The sequence below is a fragment of the Homarus americanus genome, unplaced genomic scaffold, assembly GCF_018991925.1.
Source record: "Homarus americanus isolate GMGI-L3 unplaced genomic scaffold, GMGI_Hamer_2.0 scaffold57463, whole genome shotgun sequence".
Classification (NCBI taxonomy): Eukaryota; Metazoa; Arthropoda; class Malacostraca; order Decapoda; family Nephropidae; genus Homarus; species Homarus americanus.
The window spans coordinates 1,145-25,790 of record NW_024719502.1 but is presented as its reverse complement, the minus strand read 5'-3'; the positions used below and the strand labels follow the sequence as shown (position 1 = coordinate 25,790).

At 39.4% G+C, this 24,646-nt stretch overlaps 2 protein-coding genes and 1 long non-coding RNA gene across 12 annotated transcripts in view; 2 read left to right on the top strand and 1 right to left on the bottom strand.

Moving 5' to 3' along the window:
- Positions 1–7,678, top strand: part of LOC121860080 (rap guanine nucleotide exchange factor 4-like) — a 91,827-nt gene extending 84,149 nt beyond the window's left edge. For 8 of the 9 annotated variants that reach the window (XM_042357094.1, XM_042357093.1, XM_042357096.1 and 5 more), the window contains one exon: positions 816–7,678. In XM_042357094.1, the coding sequence (XP_042213028.1) occupies positions 816–943 (128 nt within the window). In that variant the 3' untranslated portion in view covers positions 944–7,678. The remainder of the gene's footprint in view (positions 1–815) is intronic. The other variant, XR_006087810.1, reaches the window with a different exon arrangement.
- A 1,296-nt stretch (positions 7,679–8,974) lies between these two features.
- LOC121860081 (protein white-like) lies at positions 8,975–20,001 on the bottom strand. Its single transcript, XM_042357101.1, has 15 exons — positions 19,593–20,001; positions 16,306–16,456; positions 15,553–15,669; positions 15,230–15,351; positions 14,752–14,823; positions 14,183–14,281; positions 13,825–13,971; positions 13,267–13,358; positions 12,844–13,060; positions 12,150–12,269; positions 11,840–11,971; positions 11,465–11,693; positions 11,212–11,317; positions 10,384–10,558; positions 8,975–9,851 (listed from the first exon to the last, which is right to left on the bottom strand). Exons 1-15 carry the CDS (start codon positions 19,629–19,631, stop codon positions 9,735–9,737), a joined length of 1,935 nt encoding a protein of 644 aa, XP_042213035.1. The 5' UTR covers positions 19,632–20,001; the 3' UTR covers positions 8,975–9,734.
- LOC121860082 lies at positions 17,519–22,990 on the top strand. 2 transcript variants are annotated; one of them, XR_006087812.1, is made up of 4 exons: positions 17,519–17,558; positions 20,856–20,957; positions 22,056–22,194; positions 22,503–22,990. It is a non-coding gene; the product is annotated as an uncharacterized LOC121860082 (long non-coding RNA). The 2 variants fall into 2 exon arrangements; XR_006087811.1 differs by lacking the exon at positions 17,519–17,558 and adding an exon at positions 17,593–17,695.
- Positions 22,991–24,646: the final 1,656 nt, after the last annotated feature.

Genomic DNA, 24,646 nt, shown 5'->3' with positions numbered 1-24,646 from the left:
CCTGTAGCCATAGTTTTCTTAAAATGATATACAGTACCAGTAATTGTGAGGAATAAATAAATAACAATACCAATAAATAAGTTACAACAAAAAATACAATACTGTTCTGTATTGTCAAACAAGTAAATGAAAGCCAAATGAAAGTTTAACACAGTCACCATTTGCATATACCCTACTCCTTGCTTCATCATAGCAACAGAGACCAGAAGGGACGCTACCTCTGCCGATTCCCTAGCAATGCTCCCCTACACACTCCCCGCCCTCCTCACGCTAACTCATGTGCAAAGAAATGTATAATATTCCCTTTTTGTGTAGCCCTTAGGACAATTATTTCTTTTATTTTCTTTCACAATATGTATGTAGGATGGTGTGTGTATGTAACTGAGTAAAAATAAACGAAGAAAGTTGCATATATCTACCGAAAATACGAGTTGAAACACAACCATAATACCTCACAGCTTGGCCTAGTAGCCTGGTGGCTACAGTGATGAGTCTAACCTGGCTACAATGCCATGAGTGATGTTAGCAGATGCAAATGTGAAAAGAAAGTTAATTGTAAATATTCATTTGTATCACCAGCTGGAGAATTCATTAAGTTACGGGAGACTGCAGCTTCACATTTAGAATGCAGGCTGATTTTTTTAGCCATTTATCAGACAAAAAAGTGCATCGTATATGCTGTAAAATATGGTATTTTAAGATAGGCAGGTAATGTGAACCTTAGAAAACATTAGACTCTTATTTAAAAGAAATTAAAAGACAATTGACACTTACTATCAGTTACACAGGTAATACATAATACTTTTTCTTTACAGCCCTCGAGGTTCCGGCAGTGCCTAAAAATGAAAATGAAATCCGAGTGTATGTGAGGAACCTTCAGGTGATTGATAACCAGCGCCGCCTGCTGGTTCTCTCCCAGCGGCACGAGCCTAAGAGACCATGAGTAGAGAGAAGAAAGACGCAGCCGTCTTTCAGTTGAAAAACATAGAAGAATTACAGTGTCCATCAAGTAAAACAGGAAGAAGTGCCCATAATTTTACCAGGTGATGTGTTGTGTTGTGTTGTCGGGTGAAAGTCCACAGAGTGAGAGAGAGGTTATAGTGACCACTTTCCAGGGAGACATTCTCTTATTTTCTAGTGGTAATTTCTTCACTTCCAAGCACTGCTGATCAACACGCAGAGTGCACATATTGTAATTATGGATTTAGGCAGAACGGTGCTATGAGAAGATAATTTAAATGAAGCTCAACACGGGGAGTCCAACTAGTACGTAAACGCTTTAAAGTTGAGCCCAAGAACCATTTGTTTTTTGGGGGGGAAAATCAAAACCACAAGAAGTGAAAACTGTCTTGGTTAAATGTAACAATGATGCCTGATCATAGAAGGTGCATAAATGAATCTATCTGGAAGTCATACAAAAGACAATACCACAACAGGTATGAGAAGAAACACTTGTCATTACCTTAAGTCAAAGTGTCGACCCGAGCAGCTGCAGACAGAGGGTGAAGTACTGCCCGGGAGACAATTGGTGCTGCAGCAGGAAATAAGATAAATTACCCGGTAGTGTGTAAATTGTCTATTACTTAGAAACAGAAATAAATCTCAATTATATAATGAGAGAAGAAGTGTAGTTAAGAACATGTCAGAAGTTCATGAAAGAGAAAAGTGGAAATTAATACAGTTTTCAGAGCATCAACATTGTACATAATGTATAGTTAACTTAAGCCCTAGTATTACCTTGTACAATACTGAGTTTATTACTATGAAGATTTTGATAACGAAAACTAATTCATAATTGGATGTTTTGACCACTTTAATTAGCTGTTGGCGATTTTGAATAAGTATGATTAGGATAATGGTAAAGATTCTATATTTAAAGTTTATAAACATTAATGCCACCCAGCAAAAAATAACACAGCTTGTGATAACTTCCTAATAAATATCATAGAGAAAATCAAATATTAGGAATTCATTTAATAAGCTTTATTTTTACACAGTTGAAATATTCATAAATTAAATTATAAACCTAAGAATTAACTCAAACTGAACGATATCATCCTCAATCTGAACAAAAAAATAAGACAAATTGTTCTATTCTTTAACATTAACCATAAAAGTTAAGATTTTTTCAGATTAACATATAGTTTTTAAGTATGACTTTGATAATCATTTATATTTGTATTTATGTCTGTGATGTAAACTTGAGAACATGTACAGCAGTATGATAATATTTTTTGTAGATGATACTGTAATTTCTAGAACTAAAAAACTGAGACTTAAAATGTATATAAGTTAATAGCTGATGTTAATATATGTACAAAGTTAATAGCTATGAGTTAACATCAGCTGCCATGTAACAGGGTCCAATAGGTTTGTTAACTGGTTTACTATGCTTGTATTGGTGCCAACTACGTGAGTGATGTGGGCTACTGTTGGTATGCTGGTTCACTAGTGGTACTCTGGTTCATTAGTGGCACTCAGGGTATTACAGTACTCCCAGTTAATAGTGGCACTCAGGGTATTATCAGTACTCTGGGTCAATAGTGGCACTCTGGTTCATTAGTGGCACTCAGGGTATTATCAGTATTTTCGGTCAATATTGGCACTCCGAGTGACAATAAATACTTCTGGTTTAGCCTACGGAAGTGCCGGTATGACTGTGACAAGAGTTGATGGATTGATTGTGTTGTATTGCAGACTGGAGGAAGACCGTGAGTGTATCACCATCTGCAGTGCAGTGAGGCAGGAGGAGTAGCATAGAAAGGAACCATTCACTGGAACTTTTTCATAATACACAATATTTTGGAAACGTCCCTAAGGTTTGGTCAGTGGATGAGTTACCTGCGAGATGCCACTTGTTGATGTTATAATGTGTTACTGTGTTTTAAATAACTAAGATTCTTAAGTGAGTGTTCTTAGGTTCACTGTTTGTCCAAGTGATTAAAGTTCCAGCAGCAAAGTAACAGTCCTATCTGGTTATTATGTGTTACTCTCTCACATCTGCTCACCCAAGGAGTTGAGGATTGTTAAGCAGAGCATTGAACTCTGACTCAGTAGGTGATTTGAAACACAACAAATTGACAAGTCACTGTGCCTGAACACTAAGACCAATTCTTCCTCATCTGGAAACCTCAATCAACCATTATATGGGACCCTTAGCTCTGACCCTTCACCACTGTCAGTATATAGTACTCTTCAACACCTTGTGGATCTCTCCGGGTATGAGTGCTATGTTCACTCTGTTTCTTTACTTGGTGGCTGTAACATTCTTAACAGTGTTTATATAATATACTGTAGCATCTTTACTATGAGGTGAACAGTGGGTGTGACTATTATGTCATGTTTTTGTTATTCTTTTAGTAGGTGTTGATGTTTTCACAAGGTAGAACCATGGGATGCGTGATGGTGTATCAAATGTTTAGGAGACTTTTCCAATCTGTATTGCTCAAGATGCTGTACACACATCTGCTGAGACTGCCTTGGGAGCTCTGTCATTTTCTCAGTCAGTTAAGCATGAAATAAAATGGTTCAATGACTTGTCAGCTTTCTGGCTTTTGCAACAAACACCAATGGGGTTAAATTCATTTGGTCTGTTTCAGTAACCCCAGTTTATAGAACCACCAGTTGTTTGTCAACCATTTGTACAGTATATTGATATTTTTATTTATTTTTTCCTCAATTCAGTCTTAATAGAGTTATTTGACACATGCATCTCAGACCAAGGTACTGTACACAAGCCATAGTAAAAGAATTCATTGCCATAAAATCAAGTTCCTATCCCGCCGTCTGAGCCTGATAGATACGGGAAGCGCCTAACAGAACCGAGGACCAAACAAGGCCCAGCAGAATAACACGTTCAGACAGTGCTGCCTGACCACTCTTCCCCTGAGGCTGTTGAGCAGGACAATGTTGCCTGTTGACAGAACACAAGACATCCTGGACTAGAGAGGCACTGCCAATGGGTTGACGTTAGAGAGCATCATCTTATAAGCTGCTTGTTTTTCTTCCTCATCCATAAAATAGGATATTACATCTTAGTCTTTTGTCTTATTCATAAACAAATTTAATTTTTCCTGAACTCTTAGCTTGTGTTGATCTCCATGTTAACATTCAGTTAGTCCTACTTTGTCTTATAGATTGTACTACAGTATTTGAATATTCCCAGAGAGTAGCAACAATCACGGTGTGTTATTGGTAGTACCTGTTGCCGCAGTTTGGATTTTGTACACACTTTTCTTCTCGTATTCCTCTGCCATTTTGCGTGTTGTCTCCTCTTCGCCAACAAGCTACAAATTCATCCCCGTTGCCCCTTCAGTGTGATGACTTATCATTTGAGTACGATAACTTAAACCATTGAGTATGATGACTTAACCCATCTTAATCAATAAACTAATTTACTGTACTCATGGGGGGGGGAGGGTGTTGGCATCGCACTGAAAGGGTTAACTGCGGAGCACATGTAAATTGTCTATATCATCTATACACCTGAAAAAAAATTGCAGTCATGATTTTAGGCTCAGCTAGAAGGCAAACTATATTTGTTTACATTACCGTATGATTGTAAAGACCCTCGTTTGTATCATAGTTCAGTATCTAATTTGATACAACCGTCCATCACCTCATGTTAATTAACCCCTTGTCTCACTAAATTACATAACAGGATTTAGTGTAATATTTTTCCTGTATTGAAGATATTTTGGTGCAGTCCAGTATCCAGAAAACAACTCCCTGTAATATTAACACACAAAGGTTCCAAATCTAATATGAATAAAAAAAGTTGTGCCACAAGTTTTAAACAGAAGGTATTCATGGCAAGGAAAGATTTGCAAGAATTAGATTTAATATTTGTTTGGCAAGAATTTGAAAATGTTGGGAGCATTTTTTGCTATATTTTCCTCTAGGTTTTTAAGGATCCAAATTCACATTGTTAGGTTAATCCATAGAGATGTGTATGTTCAGATTCTTTGTTTAGTGTCACTATTTCAAACATGATGATCTAAGTAACATATGGAAACAAAAGCCTTCAATAACAAATTGAAAACAGTCAAAAGCAATTGTTTTCCCCCAAGTGACTGGAATAAATTATTCATCGTTTCGCCTGCAGTAGATTATTCCATTCTTGACCTTGGTCCGTCCTCCTTCATGGGTGTCGTCAGTGTGTGAGGCATTGTTCCCTCCAGTTTTCAGAAACTGTCCACTGTTCTAAAGCCCGTCCTTACCTTAGTGCTAGAGCCAGAGCTACCATATATACATAAGACCCCGTCCTTCATCTTGAAGCAATACTACTGTACTTTACTGTACAGGCACTCCCCGAGTTATGAAAAGTTGACTTATGAACACCGTCACTTACGAATGGGATCCCAATACATTCATCACAATAATCTGAAACTAAAATCCTGTTTTTTAAATTTATTTCATTATTCTATATTGTTTAACATCACTTTATTTACATTTGTTATGTATGGGATATTAATATATAGGCAGGGTTGTGCTTTAACTTAACCTATCCTAAGGAATTAGCACTGTTCTGACGTATGAATATTTAGACTTACAAACAGGATCCATGAACATAACCTGTTGGTAACTCGGGGACTGCCTGTATATGACTATCGTTTCTTTTCTCCTTCAGTGTGTGAAATTACATATCCCTTAGGGGGATGAAGGTTTGTTCTCACAGTTCGTAAACACAAATCACTTAATTATAGTGTAAGTATATGAGCATATTTAGTGTTAATGCTTGTTCAAAAACTGATAAATTATTTGTTGTTAGGAAAATTAAGCTGACAACTTTCACTGGCCAAGTTATATATGTTTTTTTTTTATTATTATTGTTGTACTGCCTTAAAAGTTAGGTAAATCCATGTCAGGACGCACAAACACACACTTTTGGCTTTGCCTGAAGTCTGTAATTGTGTTGAGAGAATTGTAATACCTTTTGTCTGTAGTGTAGTAAGAATTTACTCAAGCCAGAAATATAAGACAAGGCTTTTAAGGTAATATTATAAAGTGAAGGCCAAACATTATCCCTCCTCTCTCTGTCCATCTCACAATGATATACGTAGTATATTTTAACTCATCTACACAAGACATACAAATTATTAAAGAATTACTGTAACAATATTTCTCCCTATATTCCCTTATTGTACATTTATTTTATTTTGATTCAGTTTCCAAGGACTAATATTAATCTGATAGTGTAAACATTGACAATAAACTTAACAACATCTTAAAGAAACACAGATGTTATGTTTATTTTTCTTTATGATATTCTGCAGAAAAAAATGTTAAGTTGAAGTCATGACGGAAAATATTCACACTTTATATACTTGATGAGACTGTATACAGTAGTTCCATAACTATATTTTATAAGGAGAATTAATGTTAATTCTTTTACCTTGGAAGATTACAGCCAGTAAATAACCTTCAAAGATTATATGCAGAACTTCACCCCAATAATCAATTAACTCCCGTACGTTTTGTTTTAAAAATATATGAAATAGAATGCATTACAATTCTCAAGTATAGTTTATAATCAATTTATGGTCACTTATGTCAGCTCTATACAACATTGAAAAATATTAAAACAGTGGTAATCATATATATCTTGAGTCGTTAGTGATGTATTGGTACTGTATATGCAAATGGTGAGCAGCAATATGAGCTGTGCCTGACCCTATAAATCATAATGACTGAATGTATTATGTTAAATGTCCAAATATATACAGTATATATAAACATAATAATAGAACAACATTTTGAATGGCTTTTTGTCTCTACTATTGTAAGATAATAAAAAAAATTTGGTGTTGGTATACAGAGTCGTTGAAAAAGAATACATATATTTTAAGTGTTTACACTGTATTATATGAGAAGCTGGGTATTGTTTTTCAAGGACCCTCTGTATACAGTAAAGATCGTATGTATATCCGCTACAGAAAGTATCTATAAGGTGGGGTCTGAGGGATGTCAAAATGAACACTGATTCCTGTTGTCTCGGTAGTGTTGTCAAAATCCTTCGCCCGTTGTGTCATATTGTCTAGCCCTAAAAATCTGCAGATACTTTTTGCAGTGAGTGTACCTCTTACTTATACCAGAATTTTGAATACATATTTCTTTTCACTTTTAAAAATCTATACTGTATTGTAAGGTGGGATATTTGTCTACTCTCTTATTGAAGTTCATGTTTACTGTATATTTTCTTATCTTCACTTTCTCTTTCTCTCTTTTTCTATGCATCTGTTCTTTATTTACCTCATTTCTTGTACAGTATTTCACTCATCTTCACACTGTTATCTTCCACCTCTCTCTTAAGGTCTATATTTACTGCATATTATCCCTTTCTTTCTCTTTTATTGCCATATATCTTTATTTTCCTCAAACATAGCCTATATTTCACTTGTCTTTCACACTACTGTCATCTTGCTCAAATTATGCCAAGAATAGAATCATATCAATGTCATGTATAGCTGTGTATATATGTGCGTCATCGTGTGTGTGTGTGTGTGTGTGTATGTGTCCTTGAGAAAGAATCTTTTTCTTTCCCATTTCTTTCACTTTTTGATGTTGATGTTTTAAGATATTGTAAAGACACATATGTTTAAATCTTAATATAGAGTACCCAGATGAATATTTCTATTTCCATTTTTGCAGTCTTCACAATAAAAAAGGTAACTTCTTTTTCCAGTATTTTCTTTTACCCTAAATATTAAGAATTTGTGTGGGTGGATGTGGATTGATGTGCATGTGTGTGTGTAGTCTCAAAATTTTCAGTAGCGTTCTAATTTTTTTCAGGAGAGAGACAGATTAACTTGTGATCAATTTCAATCAATAAGTCTGTTAAATATACGAGGTGCTAACCAAAAGTTCCCGGACTGGCTTCATAAATCTTTATTTTTCAAGATATTACAGTGAAACTTTAGTCACCCTTAAAATATTCTCCAGAGGTCTCAATGCAGTGCTAAATCTGCTCGTCCCACTTCTGGAAGCAGATCTTGAAGTCCTCGTTGGTGAGGCTGAAGAACACATGCGATTTTTCCTGGATCTTCATTCTCTCTATGAACTTCTTCCCCCTGAGGTTCAACTTGAACTTCAGAAACAGCCAGAAGTCACAGGGGGCTGATCTGGAGAGTGGGGGACCACTGAGATGTTGTGCTTCACCAGAAAATCATTCACAGAGAGGAGAGAGTGTGCGCAGGTGCATTGTCCTCGTGAAGCAGCCAATTGCTGGTCGTCAGTCGGAATCCGCTTGACATTTCCATATGAGAGGTCCAACCGCTCGGCACTCTCGTGGATGGTCACCCTACAATCTTCGTGGACAAGCTGGTCATTCTCCTGGACATTTTCATCCTTTCTCTCAGTGGAAGTCTGGGAACTTTTGGATCATACCTTGTATAAGTGTGGGGAATATAAAGAAGAGTACTGTAATTGAAATTGAATGCAAGTCCAGTAGAAGAAATAGAACACGCAGTACATGCCTTCGTCAGTACACAAGGAGACAGTGTGGCTGGCACATGGCTCCAGCTGTAAAGTTTATCACCCATGCACCAGTGGATGAATTAGCAAACAGCGGGCACAAACCAGCAACTCGTGGGTCAGGAGGTGAATGTTGTGTCCATGAGGCTGCCAAAAATTTCTGATATTTGGCAGGTGAGTGATGACGTCATGCGAGGAAAATCAGAAGTGAGATTTTGCTATGTAAGTTGAATTTCACAGAAAAAATAGTTCATCTTTTATTATCACAAGTAACATAAGTTAAAGATAATCATGAAATAATTGTAAATTTTTGGAAAATTGTTTAAATTGAAGATATAAAATAATAGTAACAAATTATTATTACTTTTTCAGAAGACATGTTCCGCAGATAAAGACCTCTGGCAAACCTCCACAAGTGTCTATCATCTTGGAGGCTGTGACAGGGTTTATCAGGTCATGTTCAGCAGTGATTGAGGGAGGTAAGTATGATGTAAATACCATCACTGATATCTTAGGTTTATTTTAAGCTGATATATAAAATTACTATCATACAAACTATGGATCTATTCCACTTGTAACTAAATTGAAGATTGAAGTACCGGGTAAGTTTATATTCAGATGTTATGTCATGTGAACTACTTTGATTTGTTCATTTTGTGTAGAGTATATTGAGTAGAGGTACTATATTGTTTAGTATATTGAGAGAAACAGTCTTATTAAAATTTGTACCCATTTTATGAGTAACAACTACAAAAACACTGGAATTTTTTTATATATATACTGTATATGTATATACTGTACATAGAATATTATTAAATAAAAAAAGAAATGATTCTTTTCATCTCAATTCATATTTGAAGGGAAAGATATTCAGTTTCCATTTTCTTTTAAAAGGTATGTAGAAAGCTTTCATCAATGGTAACTAAGCTACTAATATTTACAGAATTAAGTGGTGACAAAATCCTAAGACTAAACAAGTTTTTAAATATCCTGTCTCTTAAGTATCCTACAAGATATTCTCTTCCACCAAGTTCTACTCCTTTCCTATTGTGTCTCTTTCCTCCTTATATTCCTTCTCTCCCACACTTCTCTCTGTCATCTTTGTCTTCTTTGTTGTTCCACCCTCATCACTCCTGCTATACTTGTCATCCTCATTCCATCTCTTTATTCTAGCCTCCTTTATTGTCGTTTTTCCCTTCTCACCATCTCCCTGACATTGTAAACCACTGCCTCCATCACCATCATAAGTTCTGGAACTTTCCCTAATCATACTGGGTCACTGACTTCCTCCTCGTCTTGAGCAACAGGAAGAGGAATCCTAGGAGACGGTAGCCGACTATCAGAGCTAAGAGGGCGCCGACATCTACAATCAAGTTATCCTGCGGCAGAGAGAAGAAAGGAAAGTTGGTTGTGAGTGTATGGTGTAAGAGCATGATAAATACATTATTTTGATTAGTATCCCCTTGAACTAACTCTGTAGGGCAAAGGGGGCTATTGGTTTCATACCTCCCTATTAAACCATCTTCCTATTAATTAATTTTTTGCTTATTATCATATTTTCCCTGTTAACATCCTTTACACTACCTCTTCCCCCCACCACTTCTCTTTCCTTCATTCTTTCCCCACCACTTAAACCCCATTTTCCTCCTTACCACTTACCCCTACTCTAATTTGAGTGATTTGAGGTACCTAGTGTACCTATTCCCTCTCCCTCCCCAACCACATATCACCTACACACCCACCATCACCATAACCACCACCACCACCTATTACCTACACACCCACCACTACTACCACCACCACCTACACACCCACCACCACCACCTACACACCCACCACCACCACCACCACCTACACACCCACCACTACCTCTCACCTACAGACCAACACACCCACCACCCTCTAACTTACCTCATCATAACCCAGGGCTGTGAGTACCTCCAGGCCGTCATGGAGACAGAGGCTGCTGTTCTCGTTGGAACAGGCGATAGAATCAATATCCGCCCATTGGTTGATCATCAGAGCCTCGTTACCATAGTTAAACCACGAGATGTACTTGATCCATATGAAATATACTGGTACTGAGCTGTAGTCAAGGGATGAAAGAGGCGTGGTTAGATACCCTTGGTGTGTGTGACTCATTCATTCATACATTCATTCACTTAACTCCCTTAGTCATTCACTATCATACGTTCACTCACTCACTCACTCATACACTCACTCACTCACTCATACATTCACTCACTCACTCACTCACTCACTCACTCACTCACTCACTCACTCACTCACTCATACATTGTGTATATCTATATTTATATTAGCATTTTCTCTCCACATTTTTCATTATCTCTCTTTATTCCTCACTATCTCCTATATCTTTTTCTATTTCTTCTTCTTTCTCTTCCCTTTTCTTCCTTTCCGCCATCTCTCAATCTAACCAACGCCTCACCAACTCTCACACCTCTCCAGACATCCTCCCCTATCTTGCATTTTCTCTTCATCTCTTCATTCCCTCCCTCATGTCTTCTCTCCCTCCTTCACTTCTTCTCACCCTCTTTCCCTTCTTGTCTCCCTCTTTCCCTTCTTCTCACCCTCTAACCCTTCTTTTCTCCCTCTTTTCCTTCTTTTCTCCCTCATTTCTTCTCTTCCTCTCTCCCACCCTCTCTTCTTACCTCTTTTCCTTCTTCCCCCCCCTTGTCTCTCCTCTTCCCTCTTCCCCCTCACCACTTCTCTACTTACTCAGAGTTCAGGAAAAATCCGCCAAACAGCATAAGTGGAATGATGAGTGGAGCAGAGAGTGCCAGTGCCAGATGGACGTTCGGTGCCAGGCACGATATCATGTAACCTGTGTGTGAGAGTGAGAGAGAGTGAGGGAGAGTTTACACTGTTAAGGGAGAGAGAGAGAGAGAGAGAGAGAGAGAGAGAGAGAGAGTTTTTTCACTTTTGAGAGAGAGAGAGAGAGAGAGAGAGAGAGAGCTTATAACACACTTACCAAAGGACATAGCAGCATTAGCCGTCAGAATTAGGATCGCCATACAAATGAAAAAATTCTCTACTGGCGAATATAACCCTATCATATAGTAGGTGATGGCAGCGAAGAGAGCTGGAAGGGTTAACATCAGGGGCAATTCGGCCAAGTTCTTACAGATGAAGTACACCCCAGCACGGTACATCCCGTTAAAATGCTCCCGTAAAAAGATGGGTAGCTCAGCACAGAAGGTCTGGCAAGGGGACGAAAAGTAAGAGTTACGATAGTTATATTGTAATAGTTATTGGTAGAGTGACATAGATGTTTTATTGTATTTCTAAGGGTTTTGAGTCACCTTGATTCGAAACTAATTCTTTTTACTTTATATTTAAGACTCACGTGGACGACACCGAAGACATTGGTGAAGCTCATCTGTGTGACCAGGAGAAAGATGGCGCCGTTGATGTTGGTTACTCCTGATTGGTCAAGTTCCTGGTTCAGGTAGATCACCCCCACCAGCAGTGAGATTAACTGTTAACACACACACATAGGTTATTACCCAAGTTGCAGCTCAATAATATCAGGTAAAATATCAAAATTTATAAATCACAACAGGATAATGTATTTAAATTATAGCAGCTGTATATATAAGAGATGCAGTCAAGGTCACCACATTATTAGGTCAGGTCAAGTCAGGTGATATACTTACAACAGTCTGGAACACCTTAGTTCTGAGGATCATCGGCTCTCGTATGTTCGCCAAGAAGGACCTTTTAAGAACTGCGGAAAACTGAGTCAACACCCCAGCCTTGTATGGTGACTTGGCTACCTGTAAGGCCACAAAAGAGGTAAGCATTTAGGTAAACTCGAGCACCTGATATACCCTTGAACACTCTCAGTCTCCTGGTCACTGAGATTTTGTTTATTTGCTGGATTTAAAAAGTGAAGCACAACACAGGATCACCAGTGCCCTCCCATCTCTCTCCCTCTTTGTCTTTCCCTCCCTTCCTCCCTCCCACTCTCTCTCTCTCTCCCTTCCTCCCTCCCTTTCTCCCTCTATCTATCTCTCCCTCCCTCTCTCCCTACCTCAGATTACAATAGAAACTTTACTCTTGTGTTAAATGTAAAGGAAATCTAGACATTCAGAATACCACACCTCACTAACTCCTCCCTACACCCCACTAACTCCTCCCTACACCCCACTAACTCCTCCCTACACCTCACTAACTCCTCCCTACACCCCACTAACTCCTCCCTACACCCCACTAACTCCTCCTTACACCCCACTAACTCCTCCCTACACCCCACTAACTCCTCCCTTCACCCCACTAACTTCTCCCTACACCCCACTAACTTCTCCCTACACTAACTCCTCCCTATATACCCCTAAAACAGCATCTTACCTCTACACGGTCACAGTGAAGAGCTTGACCATTGGTGAGAGCGTTCTTGTTGTCAGCGGCAGTTTTAGAGACCTGCTGGCCGGCGCTGCTGTTGACAAAGGCGTCGGAGGCATAGTCCACGAACTTTAGACACTCCTCCTCTCGGCCAGGTTCAATAGCCAGGGTAGAGATGAAGAAATCTGCCGGGTTGAAGTTCTTGGGACAGTTTTTTCCGAGGCTGAGAGAGGTGAAAGACAACATCACTGGAACTATTTCGTTTATGTTTTTAGCTTTGTCTATTCTCTGATTAGTCTGTGGCTGTGTTTAGTCAATACATAACTTTATTATGTGTCTCAGTGATAGGGATGAGGAATATAAAGCGCTTTTTTGTTATCTTTTATCAGGAGTAATGAGAGAAAGACTAGACTAAGCCTTAACACTCACCCGGAGAAGAAGGCGACAGCTTCGGAGGTTGAACCCAGGTAAGCCACTCGTCCCTCTCCCATCAGTAACACACGGTCAAATAGCGCGAACACCTACAGAAACAAATAAACAATAATTAAAACTCTATGGAAACGTAATTTACAGAAGGTTACATTAGATTATCGAATAACTAATGTGACAGATTATTACAAATTCCCCGGGACCTCTATCGAGTGTAGAATTATCGTCTTGATGGGAGTTAATATGATAATTTAAGGATTGCGTTCACTAGTTGATTAAATACACAAATTTGTTGGCTGCGGTGATGCATCTTAGAGACTATCATCAATCTTCTGGGTGACTCAATTCAAACTTCCTCCTGTTGATGTCATAATAGAAGTCACTTGTCATTGGCTCAGAGTTCATTTGGGTCTTGAACTGAGTAGAAAAGTAAATTAACCCCTTGAATACGATAACTTAACCCATTGAATACTTTAAGTTAACCCCTTGAATACTTTAAGTTAACCCCCTTCAGTACTCAAAAGGCTAAAGAGAGAGAGAGACCTGACCTCACCTCACCTCAGAACTGGGCTGATGAATGGTAGATATGACAGTCATTCCCGTGCTGGCCAGGTCCTTCATGGCCTGTACGATGGTCTGGGCCATGAAGGAATCGAGGCCAGAGGTGGGCTCGTCCAGCAACATTATTGAAGGGCTTGTCAGTATCTGTGGCCAGAGAGAAATAGTTTTAAGAATACGGTAACAATAACAGGGATGGTATAATAAGAGTGACAATGATGGAAAACAATAATATGATGGAGGAGTATCAGTAGAGGCATAAACAACTGAGGGAGGAATACCACTAGGAGGTGAAACAGCGGAGGAAGGATAATTGGAGAGACAAAATGAGGAAGAGGAGGAGAAGGAGTTAACTCACCTCACAAGCGAAAGCAAGTCTTTTGGTCTCCCCTCCTGAAATGCCTTTAATACTGCCTGCCACTCCTATCAGCGTCTTGGCGCACTTCGTCAAGCTCAGCTGAAAGAATCATTCCAGTTAAATGTAAACACAACGTTTTCTCACATTTATGAACAACATTTACGACAAAATATTTATTTCTTTTGGCCTCTGTGATTGTTTGATTTGCTCGCTCTCTCTCTCATATCTAATACAGTACTGGAGTAGGCCTACCTCAAGGCTAAGTTCTTGTTCCATCCTGTAAAACACGCCTTAGCTGTTATTTACCCTACCACTCAAATGCTCTCGGGTAATATACATTTATGACAAAATCCTACAGCTGCATTAAACAAAGATATCAAATCCTAAACGTAGTGAGAGATGAATAATCGTAATACATACACTATCAGCAGGACACTAACTCTGGACCTTTTTTTAATGTGATTATTTTTAGAATCATCTGGCTCACATGTCGTGTCCTGGATTGGCCTATTCTTCTGGACTCGCCTGTGAAAAGACTCGAACTCACCTGTGAAGACTCTCAGACTCACCTGCTTCATGACCTCGTCGACACGCTGGACTCTTTGTGATTGTGATGTATTGCGATCCATCCGTAAGTTAGCCTGTGACGCGAATACAAAACATATATTCGACATTTCTTCTGATCATCACAAAATTTCTAAACTAAAATCAAAGAAAATGCTACTTAGCAAGCACTAACTATCATAAACTTCAATGCCGATAATAAAACATGAAATCTTATACCAATCATGATGTATTTCAGTAAGGATATAGACGTAACAATTTCGTGTTATTCAAAGGTATTCGAATCCATATTTAGGGGTTCCATTACCAAGTTTACAACTATCGTCTACCTGGCATGGGGAGGGAACTATCCGAATTACCAGACAGAGAGGGAATGAACTATCCGAATTACCAGAGAGAAGAGGGAGGGAACTATCCGAATTACCAAACAGAGAGGGAGGGACCTATCCGAGTCAACAAGACAGGGTGAGGGATTGGGCTTACCTGGAAGAGAAGTTGCTCTCTGACGGTGAATGTACCGATAAACAGATCCTCCTGCTGCACGTATGCCGACCGACTCATCAACAGATTAGGCGTTACTCTCTGCCCGTTCACGTAGAGCGACCCTTGAGTAGGAGGACGAGGAGGTGGTGGTTAGAGAGTACAGTAAAAATCAGATTAAAGAGGGTGAAGGATACAGATGAATGGACAGGGTACATGGAGGATAAAGGAATAAAGTTACCAGGATATTAGAAGGATATTGAAGGATGATCGGGTTACAAGGAGGATATGGCATGGTCTTATAAGTGTATTGGAGATCCTAGTACCTGAGATTTTAAGGGCCTGGTCACTCCTGAAGGTGAGGACGTTGAGGAGGGTGGTCTTGCCGGCTCCTGATGCCCCCATAATTGCCAGAAGTTCCCCAGGTCGACAGATCCCCGTGACTACAAGAGAAAGAAAAAACATACGGGGTCAAACCGTTTTAAATTATATTTGCACAGTTATAGCTAACACGAGTATACGTTTTCTTTTATACGATTTACAGAGGACGTTGTCGGGATAACTTATGTAAACAGGGTGTTTTATTTACGCAGGAACATAATGTGAATGAGGGTGGGTGTTAATAGTACCGAAATATCAAGGAATATAAATAAAAAAAACTATGGCTCAAGATAAGGCTTAGTAAGATAGTGATTTAATTTTTTTTTACATTTCTGGAACCAAATTAGAGCAGGATCTTAAACGATTTATACCGCTTTCCATTCATCCTTTATTAAGATATTTTTTGTTAGCGTTTTATGTTTACTTTATAATATATTGTGTTACTTAGTATATGTTCCTACCTGAGATACAGTAGGGAGTGGGGAGAAAGGAGGAGCCTTCTGCTGAGCTATCCTGCCCTTATCCATCGTCTTGTGAGTCTCTCTTACTCCTGCTTCCTCACTACTTCCTCACTTCCTCCTACCCTCCTCATAGCTTCATCAATTCCCCTTCCCTTTCTCAAATCTTCCACATTCTCCCTCCCTTCCTTAATTCTCCACCACTCCACCAAAACACCACCTCTTCCTCCTCCTCCTTACTGTTTTTGAGGATGTGCTTCGCCTTAGTGACCTTCTTCTTGCCGCAGCCTGTTGTGGTGGAGGCAAACACGTTCACGTTGTCCCACGAGTAGGTCAGTTTCTCTTTGCCCGACCATCCCTTCTCCACCGCGACTGACACATCACCATTCCCCTAAAAATAAAAAAACATAATACAAATAAAAACAGTTACTCGGAAGGGCAACACAATGAAGAGCCTCTAAGTTTAAGTCATATTCTAAGTCACAGGGCCTTTCGTTATAGACTGGGGGGGTCATTTCAATAAATTTTAACCAACATAAGACTGTATACAATAATTTAATAAAATTAGTTTTCATACCCATATAATGAAGGTATGCAGTGTACGTAAAATTACATCAGTACAAAGTCACTATTAAGACAAAATTAATTCATTGTACACTGTATATATCAAATGTTGTTATCGAAGGTCTTTACTACCTTATTTCCTGTTGTTATCTAAAGCATAAGAAATGATACAGTCTGCCAGGAACACATTCTTGGTGTAAGAAAAACAAGCTAACACTCCGAGCTCTTAATGGCTTCAGGTCAGGATTATTTTCCGTCATGAAAAACGTTCAATTCCTCCCATTTTCTTTAGTAGCAGATAATTGTCGAGTTATTACAAGGTATACAATACAATACAATAACCATCCTGCACTAAAAGCACCGATATTGGTAAATTAGGTGTTTTAAATCTGATAGGTCCATACACTGATCGTGGTAACTTCTTTATGTAATGGAACGACAAACACAATTAGCAAGTCATGATGACGGCTTCACTTCAGCCAGATAGTGATATCGCCAACGACGGAATTTCGAATGTTACGAAACACGGATTGCATTATCAGACAATAATGATAAAAAAACTATTGTCCCGTTTTTAGAGAGAGGATATTATACCCTAAGACAGTCATGGTGCATCAGCAGAGTTGGGATAAAAAATGGCAGTAAATGAAACCGTCCCTCGTAACGATCTTCACGAGTGAGTTGCTTCCCCGTTTGGAGTACTGTCACCCCGTCTGGTCCCCGAGATATGCTACGGACTGTCAGTTGATTAGAGCGCCTGAAATTGCCTAGCTTATACCACAGGGGGCAAGGGGGGGGGGGACCTAATTGAGGTGTATAAACATCTCAAAGGGCACTACTCAGTCGAGTGCCCTTACCTGGAGCTGGCGGACGCTCGCCCCACAAGGGGTCACAGCTCAAGGTTGAAGAAGTCGCAAGTCCAGAAAACTGTGAGGGGTAGCTTTTTCGGAGTGAGAGTTGTGAACTCTTGGAACAATCTGCCAGAGAGTGTTGTGACGGCACTGAGTGTGAGCTCTTTCAAGACCATACTTGACAAGCGCTAGAGCAGATTCAGATACAGTCAAGGGTCAGTTCATGCCCAGTTCTTGCCAACAGTGCATAACAGAGACGTGACAGATCGCCCAAGCGGCTAACGAGCCGATCAGTTGGGGAAGAGGATAAAAGTAAAATAAAAGCTATGATGTACAGGGTCTTCATGTTTACAAATATCCCTGACTCTCACCTATATCATATCGTTAATGCCATAGCTACGTCGAAATTTTGTAAGAAGCCTTTAAAGAACTGATCAATTTTGACAACAAAGGAATATAGAGTTTGTCGTAATCTCCGTCATTGTTACCGCCATCCTCGAGCTGTTTACTCAGTCATTCCAAACAATACGTCTTAATCAGAATTTCCCCCAAACATTTTTCTTTTGCTATATCTGAAGAAAGTGTCTGGTCCAAAATGATGAAACAGGATTAGGTTACAATAATTTATTCACAGTTCCTCACTAGTTTGCTGGCGGCCCTGATATTTGGGCTGCTTGCCACCGCTCTCGGGAGGGTGTGTGAGAAAGTAGACCGCAAACCAAAAGAAACAACGAGGAAAATTTATCTTACATAATCCACCTTGATTGTGAAATGCAGATACACCACCAGGTTTCCATGGTATAAATTAATTGTCATTCCACGAAAACAGAGTTATGATTTTGTTTGACCGGTGAAATGGGAATCAGAAATCAGTTATCGTCGAAAGTGAAAAATAGGTGTCTACACTTACTGATGATAAGCCGATAGATTAAGTGCTGTTGAGAGCGTAAAAAAATCAATAATAAATCACATGAAAGGTTACTGAACCTTCAAGGTACAGTAGTTGCCTGTGTCTTCTGTGCATATTCCATTTATTATATTAAAATTCTCGTCACTATATGTTTATAACTACAAATAGGTCATAATAATTTATTTTTCTAAACACATCGTTTGTAGCAACATTTTTAACATTCTCGTTATTACATAGTACTTTTTTTATTGTCAAGTGACCATCGACGTTTGTGAAGCAACACTGAGAGGCCATATTAACTGATACGTGGGAGATACGATCTATAATAATATTATCATGATAGGTAGGCTGAAGTACTGCCCCGTGATGGATGGTACTGTAGTCTTTTTATCATGATGGGTAAGTTGAATTATGACATCATAACCTAATTTACCTAATGGCCATCTCAACTATAGAAGTGGCCATACCAAGGGAAAGAGGCCAGTGGCCTATGTCGGATCCTACATTGTTTTTGATAGTCTCGTCAAGGTCTGTTTTAAGGCCCAGTACTGTTCTCGCTTCCATAGCTTGAGCTGGTAGACTTTTCCATAGGTCTACCAGCCTCTGTGTGAAGAAGTATTCCTTATCTTCATTCTGTATGATAATTTGGAGCACGAAGTTACGTCACCTCGTGTTGGTGGTGCGTGACATCACCAAAATCCGGGTTCACTTTTTCCGTCGCTTTCAAGATTTTCAATGTCTCTCAGATCCCTCCTTGCCTGAAGAGTTGTCAGTCCTAAGGTCCTCAAGTATGCTTAGGTAATCGAGACGACACAGTTACGGAACCGCATTGAACCTTTACTGGTGATGTTATGTCTTTCTGGAGGCATGATATACAGTAATCCATGGGATGTAGAGACTTTAAAATTGAAGGAGCATTTTCTTCTCTTTATATCTGAGGATAAGACTTATAATTCCTAAATTTCGATAGTTTTTTTTTCACTAATGCCCCCTCTTGTTGTGCTGCCTATAGTAATGTATATATTCTTATGGTATGATAGAGAGCATCAATCACTACATGGCGATAGATTGCTCTGATAATTACAATACATCAACACAGTTAAACGAATAATTCACTAAACATGGGTTCTGAAATTGCATAAAATAAAAAATAATTTGAAGAGTTACATCAAGGAATATGTTGTGTATTGGGATAAACTCACCTCACCCTGGAAGCAAGGGTTGTCGTACACTGTAGACATCGTGGTGGGTTATGTGGCGCCACTTATTGAGGAGTGTCGTTCATTACCCCCCGTCTCTTTCTGTATACACTCTGGTCACTCGTACGTCACCTGATGAGAATTGTACGTCCACGGACCAGCAGCAACACAGATACGTACGTTATTTTCCATACTCTTTTTTTTATTACGTACAAGCGTGATGTAACAAAAAATATATATGCTTATTAACCAGTGAATCGGATAAAAGAACCTTATTACTATCACCACTGTCTGGTCTTGATATCACTGTTATTTGGGAGGAGAGAGCCGACAGCTACTAACCCGACGGCAGTATCACAGAAAAAGTGAGAGTAACTTTAACTGGTTGGTATGGGAGTGAGTGGTGTAGATAATGATTCTCACGCACGCGCTGCTCGGTTGTTTTCTTCGTAAACCCAAAATTTTCATCTAGCGTTTTTGAGAAGCGATTAGTATCATATATTGTAATTCCCAGACGTTGTTGTGTGTGTTGTCTACATCTGATGAAGGTATACAACTATCAACATGTTGGAAAAAGGGAGACATTTGTTGAAAATTAACACTTTGGTACAACTGAACATGTTATCAGGAATGTGAGATGCTTATCAAAATACTAACTGTCAACTGTACATTAATGCCAACTACAACAATGTGATTACATAATAACCATAAATTTTCGGGAAGATATCGTGTAAATAATTAGACAAAATATAACTTTTTGAAATCCTTAGAGTGTTAAAAAAATATTTAATGACATTTTTATTGTGGATTAATTAAATTAAACGTTCATTTGAAGACAATGTGTTGATAATTTGTTCACTGATCTACCCTTTGAGCTTCACGTAAAGAGGCAGCACGTTCCTCCTAGCACCTACCACACCTAGTTACTTCCTCCTAGCACCTACCACACCTAGTTACTTCCTCCTAGCACCTACCACACCTAGTTACTTCCTCCTAGCACCTACCACCTAGTTACTTCCTCCTAGCACCTACCACACCTAGTTACTTCCTCCTAGCACCTACCACACCTAGTTACTTCCTCCTAGCACCTACCACGCCTAGTTACAAAGCGAGTGTACATACTGTACCCAGCACTTGCCAACAGTACATAACAAACAGGTCTTTGATACATTTGTTCTCACAGTCTATGCCCAATGTGGATGTTGAACTAATGTGGACTTCTATGACGATATTAATGAATACAAATTTATCTCTCTTCCTTTCTAGCCGTCGGTTCCGCTTCCTGGTGAGCCAACAAGGATGGGCTTCCCTCCTCCCGGTCTCCGCAACGCTTACATTCCTTTGGGGCTTCCACAGGCAACTTACAGAGTAGGTTTCACAAAGGCTTTCTATAAACTTTACCATTTCTGATGGTGTTTCCTCGACCCAGCCTGTACTAGTATTAATAACCTCTGGTTTTTCTGCACCCTTCCTGTGGAGGGCCAGTGCCTGGGGCTTCATGTGATACCGGTCTACGTGAAGTTTCCAGGGAACGAAATAGCTGACTTTGGAAGACACAAGCGCAGAAAAAAGCTGTTGACTTTCCAATTTCCATCACACAACTACATACAAGTGTCCACCCCAAACTATAAGAATCGGATCCATCTCCCGAAATCCCCACACCTAGGATGTTACTGCATGGAGGACCGTCCTAGGAATAAAACTACCATAAATTTTCCTACTTCCAGTCCCTCTGTAGAAACGGCACTATCTACACATCTAAACCCTTATCCACAATCTTCTCGAGAAAATCTTATTCTGCAGATCCATGTAAAGTTAATGCAATCATATTTGATTAATAGAGAACAGATGGTTAATGTGAATGGTACAAAGTCTTAGACACGAATTTGTGAGGTCAGCCTGAAGGATTTATTAGGGGTCCTAGGAAAGAGTTTCAATTAACCGGAAAAACTATTTAGCCGGCACCTGTCAATCCCTGTAGGTGCCGGATAACTGGGATTTTACTGTATTAGTATTAATAAGTATTCACCGCTTTCAAGTTCTTATGAATAAAGTTTGTGAAAGTAGATGAAAAATATAATTTGTAAGTCTAATTTTGATAGAGAGTTGGTAGTGAAATTGAGCTGAAGAATATTGAGTTTGACCTGTTTACTGGAACAGCTCATGCTATTACAGTTGTTTTGGCATTTTTCATCCCAGCTCAAGTGGAGGATTGCGTTCCCGTTATATATTTTAGCCTTTGCACATAACAAAATAAGTACACGAACAGAAACACTTGTCATGGCATTAGTAAATTATCACACAAAGGGGATGGCAGGAAGGTTCAGTACCCACTAGACACGGAGATTCAAGATTAATTCCTGTCAGGTAATGATGTATTATTGAAGGAAAATATTTGTACAGTATGAATGAAAATGAAGGTTTGTTTGTTTGTAGTAATATCTCAGAAATGTCAGGTTTTTACAGATGATTGTGGAGAATTGGACCAACCAACCCTGTTCACAACTTCAACAAACTAGCAAGTGAAGCAGAGGAGAGTAATTTGGCTCACAATATGATCCCTTCAACATATTCTCGCAAACCAAGGAACAGATTTCATTTAGAAGTAAGTTTTAAATTGCAATATTTTCCAGAATAAGCATGTCTTTATGTTAGTCTGTCTGTGTCTGTCAGTGTGTCTAATTGTGTCTACATGTCTGTATCTAGATGTCTGTCTGTCTCCCATCGTACTCTTTGACTACTTAATATCTCAGCTACTAGCGTCGTAATACTTATCTTTGTTTGGGACACAGCTAAACTTAAAGTCATATTCATATAGCACACTATAAAGGTAAATGCTTGCAAAGAAACATTGATACATAACCCATTCTCTGATGAAACTATGATTGTAATGCCTTTGTTACAACATTACAGGTGAACAATGCCCGGAAATATCTCTTCACAAAGAAAGGCCGAGGCATTGAAGGGATTTCACCAACCCAAGCTGCACCAATACAATATATTAAGCGAGCTGTATGCCAAGGTGTCCATGTCTGGGGACAATGTTCTAGTCCTATGCCCATTCTTCCTGATCCCATCTATTAGGGTTGGGCACTTGCTGAATCATTTGTTGAATTGTACCCAGATACGGTTATATAATATTAATTGTATGTATTCGTAGCATTAAGGAGAACTCAAGGTCTCTATAGGATGGTTGTGAGAGTCCAATTGATCCGGGCTAGTGTACTTTCCGGGCTAAGTGTAGATCGTGGTTTGAAGGTCATACTATTTACGTCTGTGAATGTTTAGTGAACATAACTTCCTTAGATATCAGATAAAAATACACGAGAACAATGATCTGGAGAAAGGATAAATGTATCAGACCTATGTGAAGTGTTGGAAGTGATCCAGAAACTATGCTTCAAAGAAAATATCTTGTATACCCCCTCCATGAAAATACGATGCTAGGCTTTGTTCGGGTTGGCGCCTAGACCGCCCGCATACCGCATTGATATTATAACCCAATGAATTTACCCAGGGACCAGTAAACCAGAACCTTACCTTAGTGTGTAATTTAGGATTAAGATATGTATTTATAAAGCATAAGGTCACAATTGATAGGAAAATGGAGATGTGGGAACCATAAGAATTCAAAGTGAAAATTAATGATTGGAAACTGTAGGCCTAAACAGAGAGGAGGGTGGGAGTCGGGACATCACCCTTAGTGATGCCTCGACTTCTCCCAACACATGTTAGTGTTCTTCATCATGCTTTATTTAGCCCTAAAAAAACTTATCTGACAGTTTTACATCTTAAAACCTTGTCTGATGTTATGAAGTGAAGTCATAACGTACTAGTGTGTGGTGACGAAAGCCCTTCAGGCATTATTCTTAGTGATGCTTCGACTTCTCCCAACACAGGACGCGTTCTGAGCGCCTCTCAGGCGTTAGCCATGACCACACTGTGTAGGCCACACCATGTGCGGGCTGCTCACAGTGGCCCTGCACTCCACTGTGAATCTGTAGATACCCTACATATCACCACCCAGGATAGGAGAAAATCACTGTATACTAGAGAAGTTTCGCTGTTGCTACGTGGAGCGACCTATAATACCAGGCGTGGAACCAGTACTGGTATGATTACCTGGGCAGTATCCCATCTGCTCATCAAGAGAAGTGTAATGAAAATAATAGTTGTTCTTCTGATGAAGACCAACTCTTGTTGTAATGTAACAGGTGATGTTATACTCTAACAGGTGGTGCAGTCTGAGGTGTTTGGTGTTATAAGTTAGAAGGAATGACCGAGGTAAGGAGGTCCATGATTGTTATGAGGAATGAGTATGTTAATGACATGCAATAAATGTAAGACGTCTGTTGTTGAGCAGTGTAACTAAAATCACAGTTGTTCTTCTGAGGAAGGCCAACTCTTCTGGTATTTTGACGGAATGCAATATGTTTTAAGAGGAATAAATTAGTTAAAACAAGTTATTGTTTCACCCTCTTCCCTTATCGATTTGGTCAATGAAAAACCCAACCCAATGCCTAGTCCACTCTGCCCGCTACCTAACGAGCTACTGCCCAGAGGGGGTCTGGTGGCAGCGACCCTTAGAAATTAAGAATAGAGTTAAGTTATCCCCTTCGACTTAGTGACCCCAGAATCTGGAAGTATAACAGTAGCTCCAGCTCTGTAGACCACATACTACAGTAGCTCCAGCTCTGTAGACCACATACTACAGTAGCTCCAGCTCTGTAGACCACATACTACAGCACCAGCTCTGTAGACCACATACTACAGTAGCTCCAGCTCTGTAGACCACATACTACAGTAGCACCAGCTCTAGACCACATACTACAGTAGCTCCAGCTCTGTAGACCACATACTACAGTAGCACCAGCTTGTAGACCACATACTACAGTAGCTCCAGCTCTGTAGACCACATACTACAGTAGCTCCAGCTCTGTAGACCACATACTACAGTAGCTCCAGCTCGGTGGTATGCCTTCATGATGTACGTTAATAAATAATGAGGTTTGTGTATTATTAAGCTTTTCTGGGTAGAGTTGGTATGCTGATCTCAA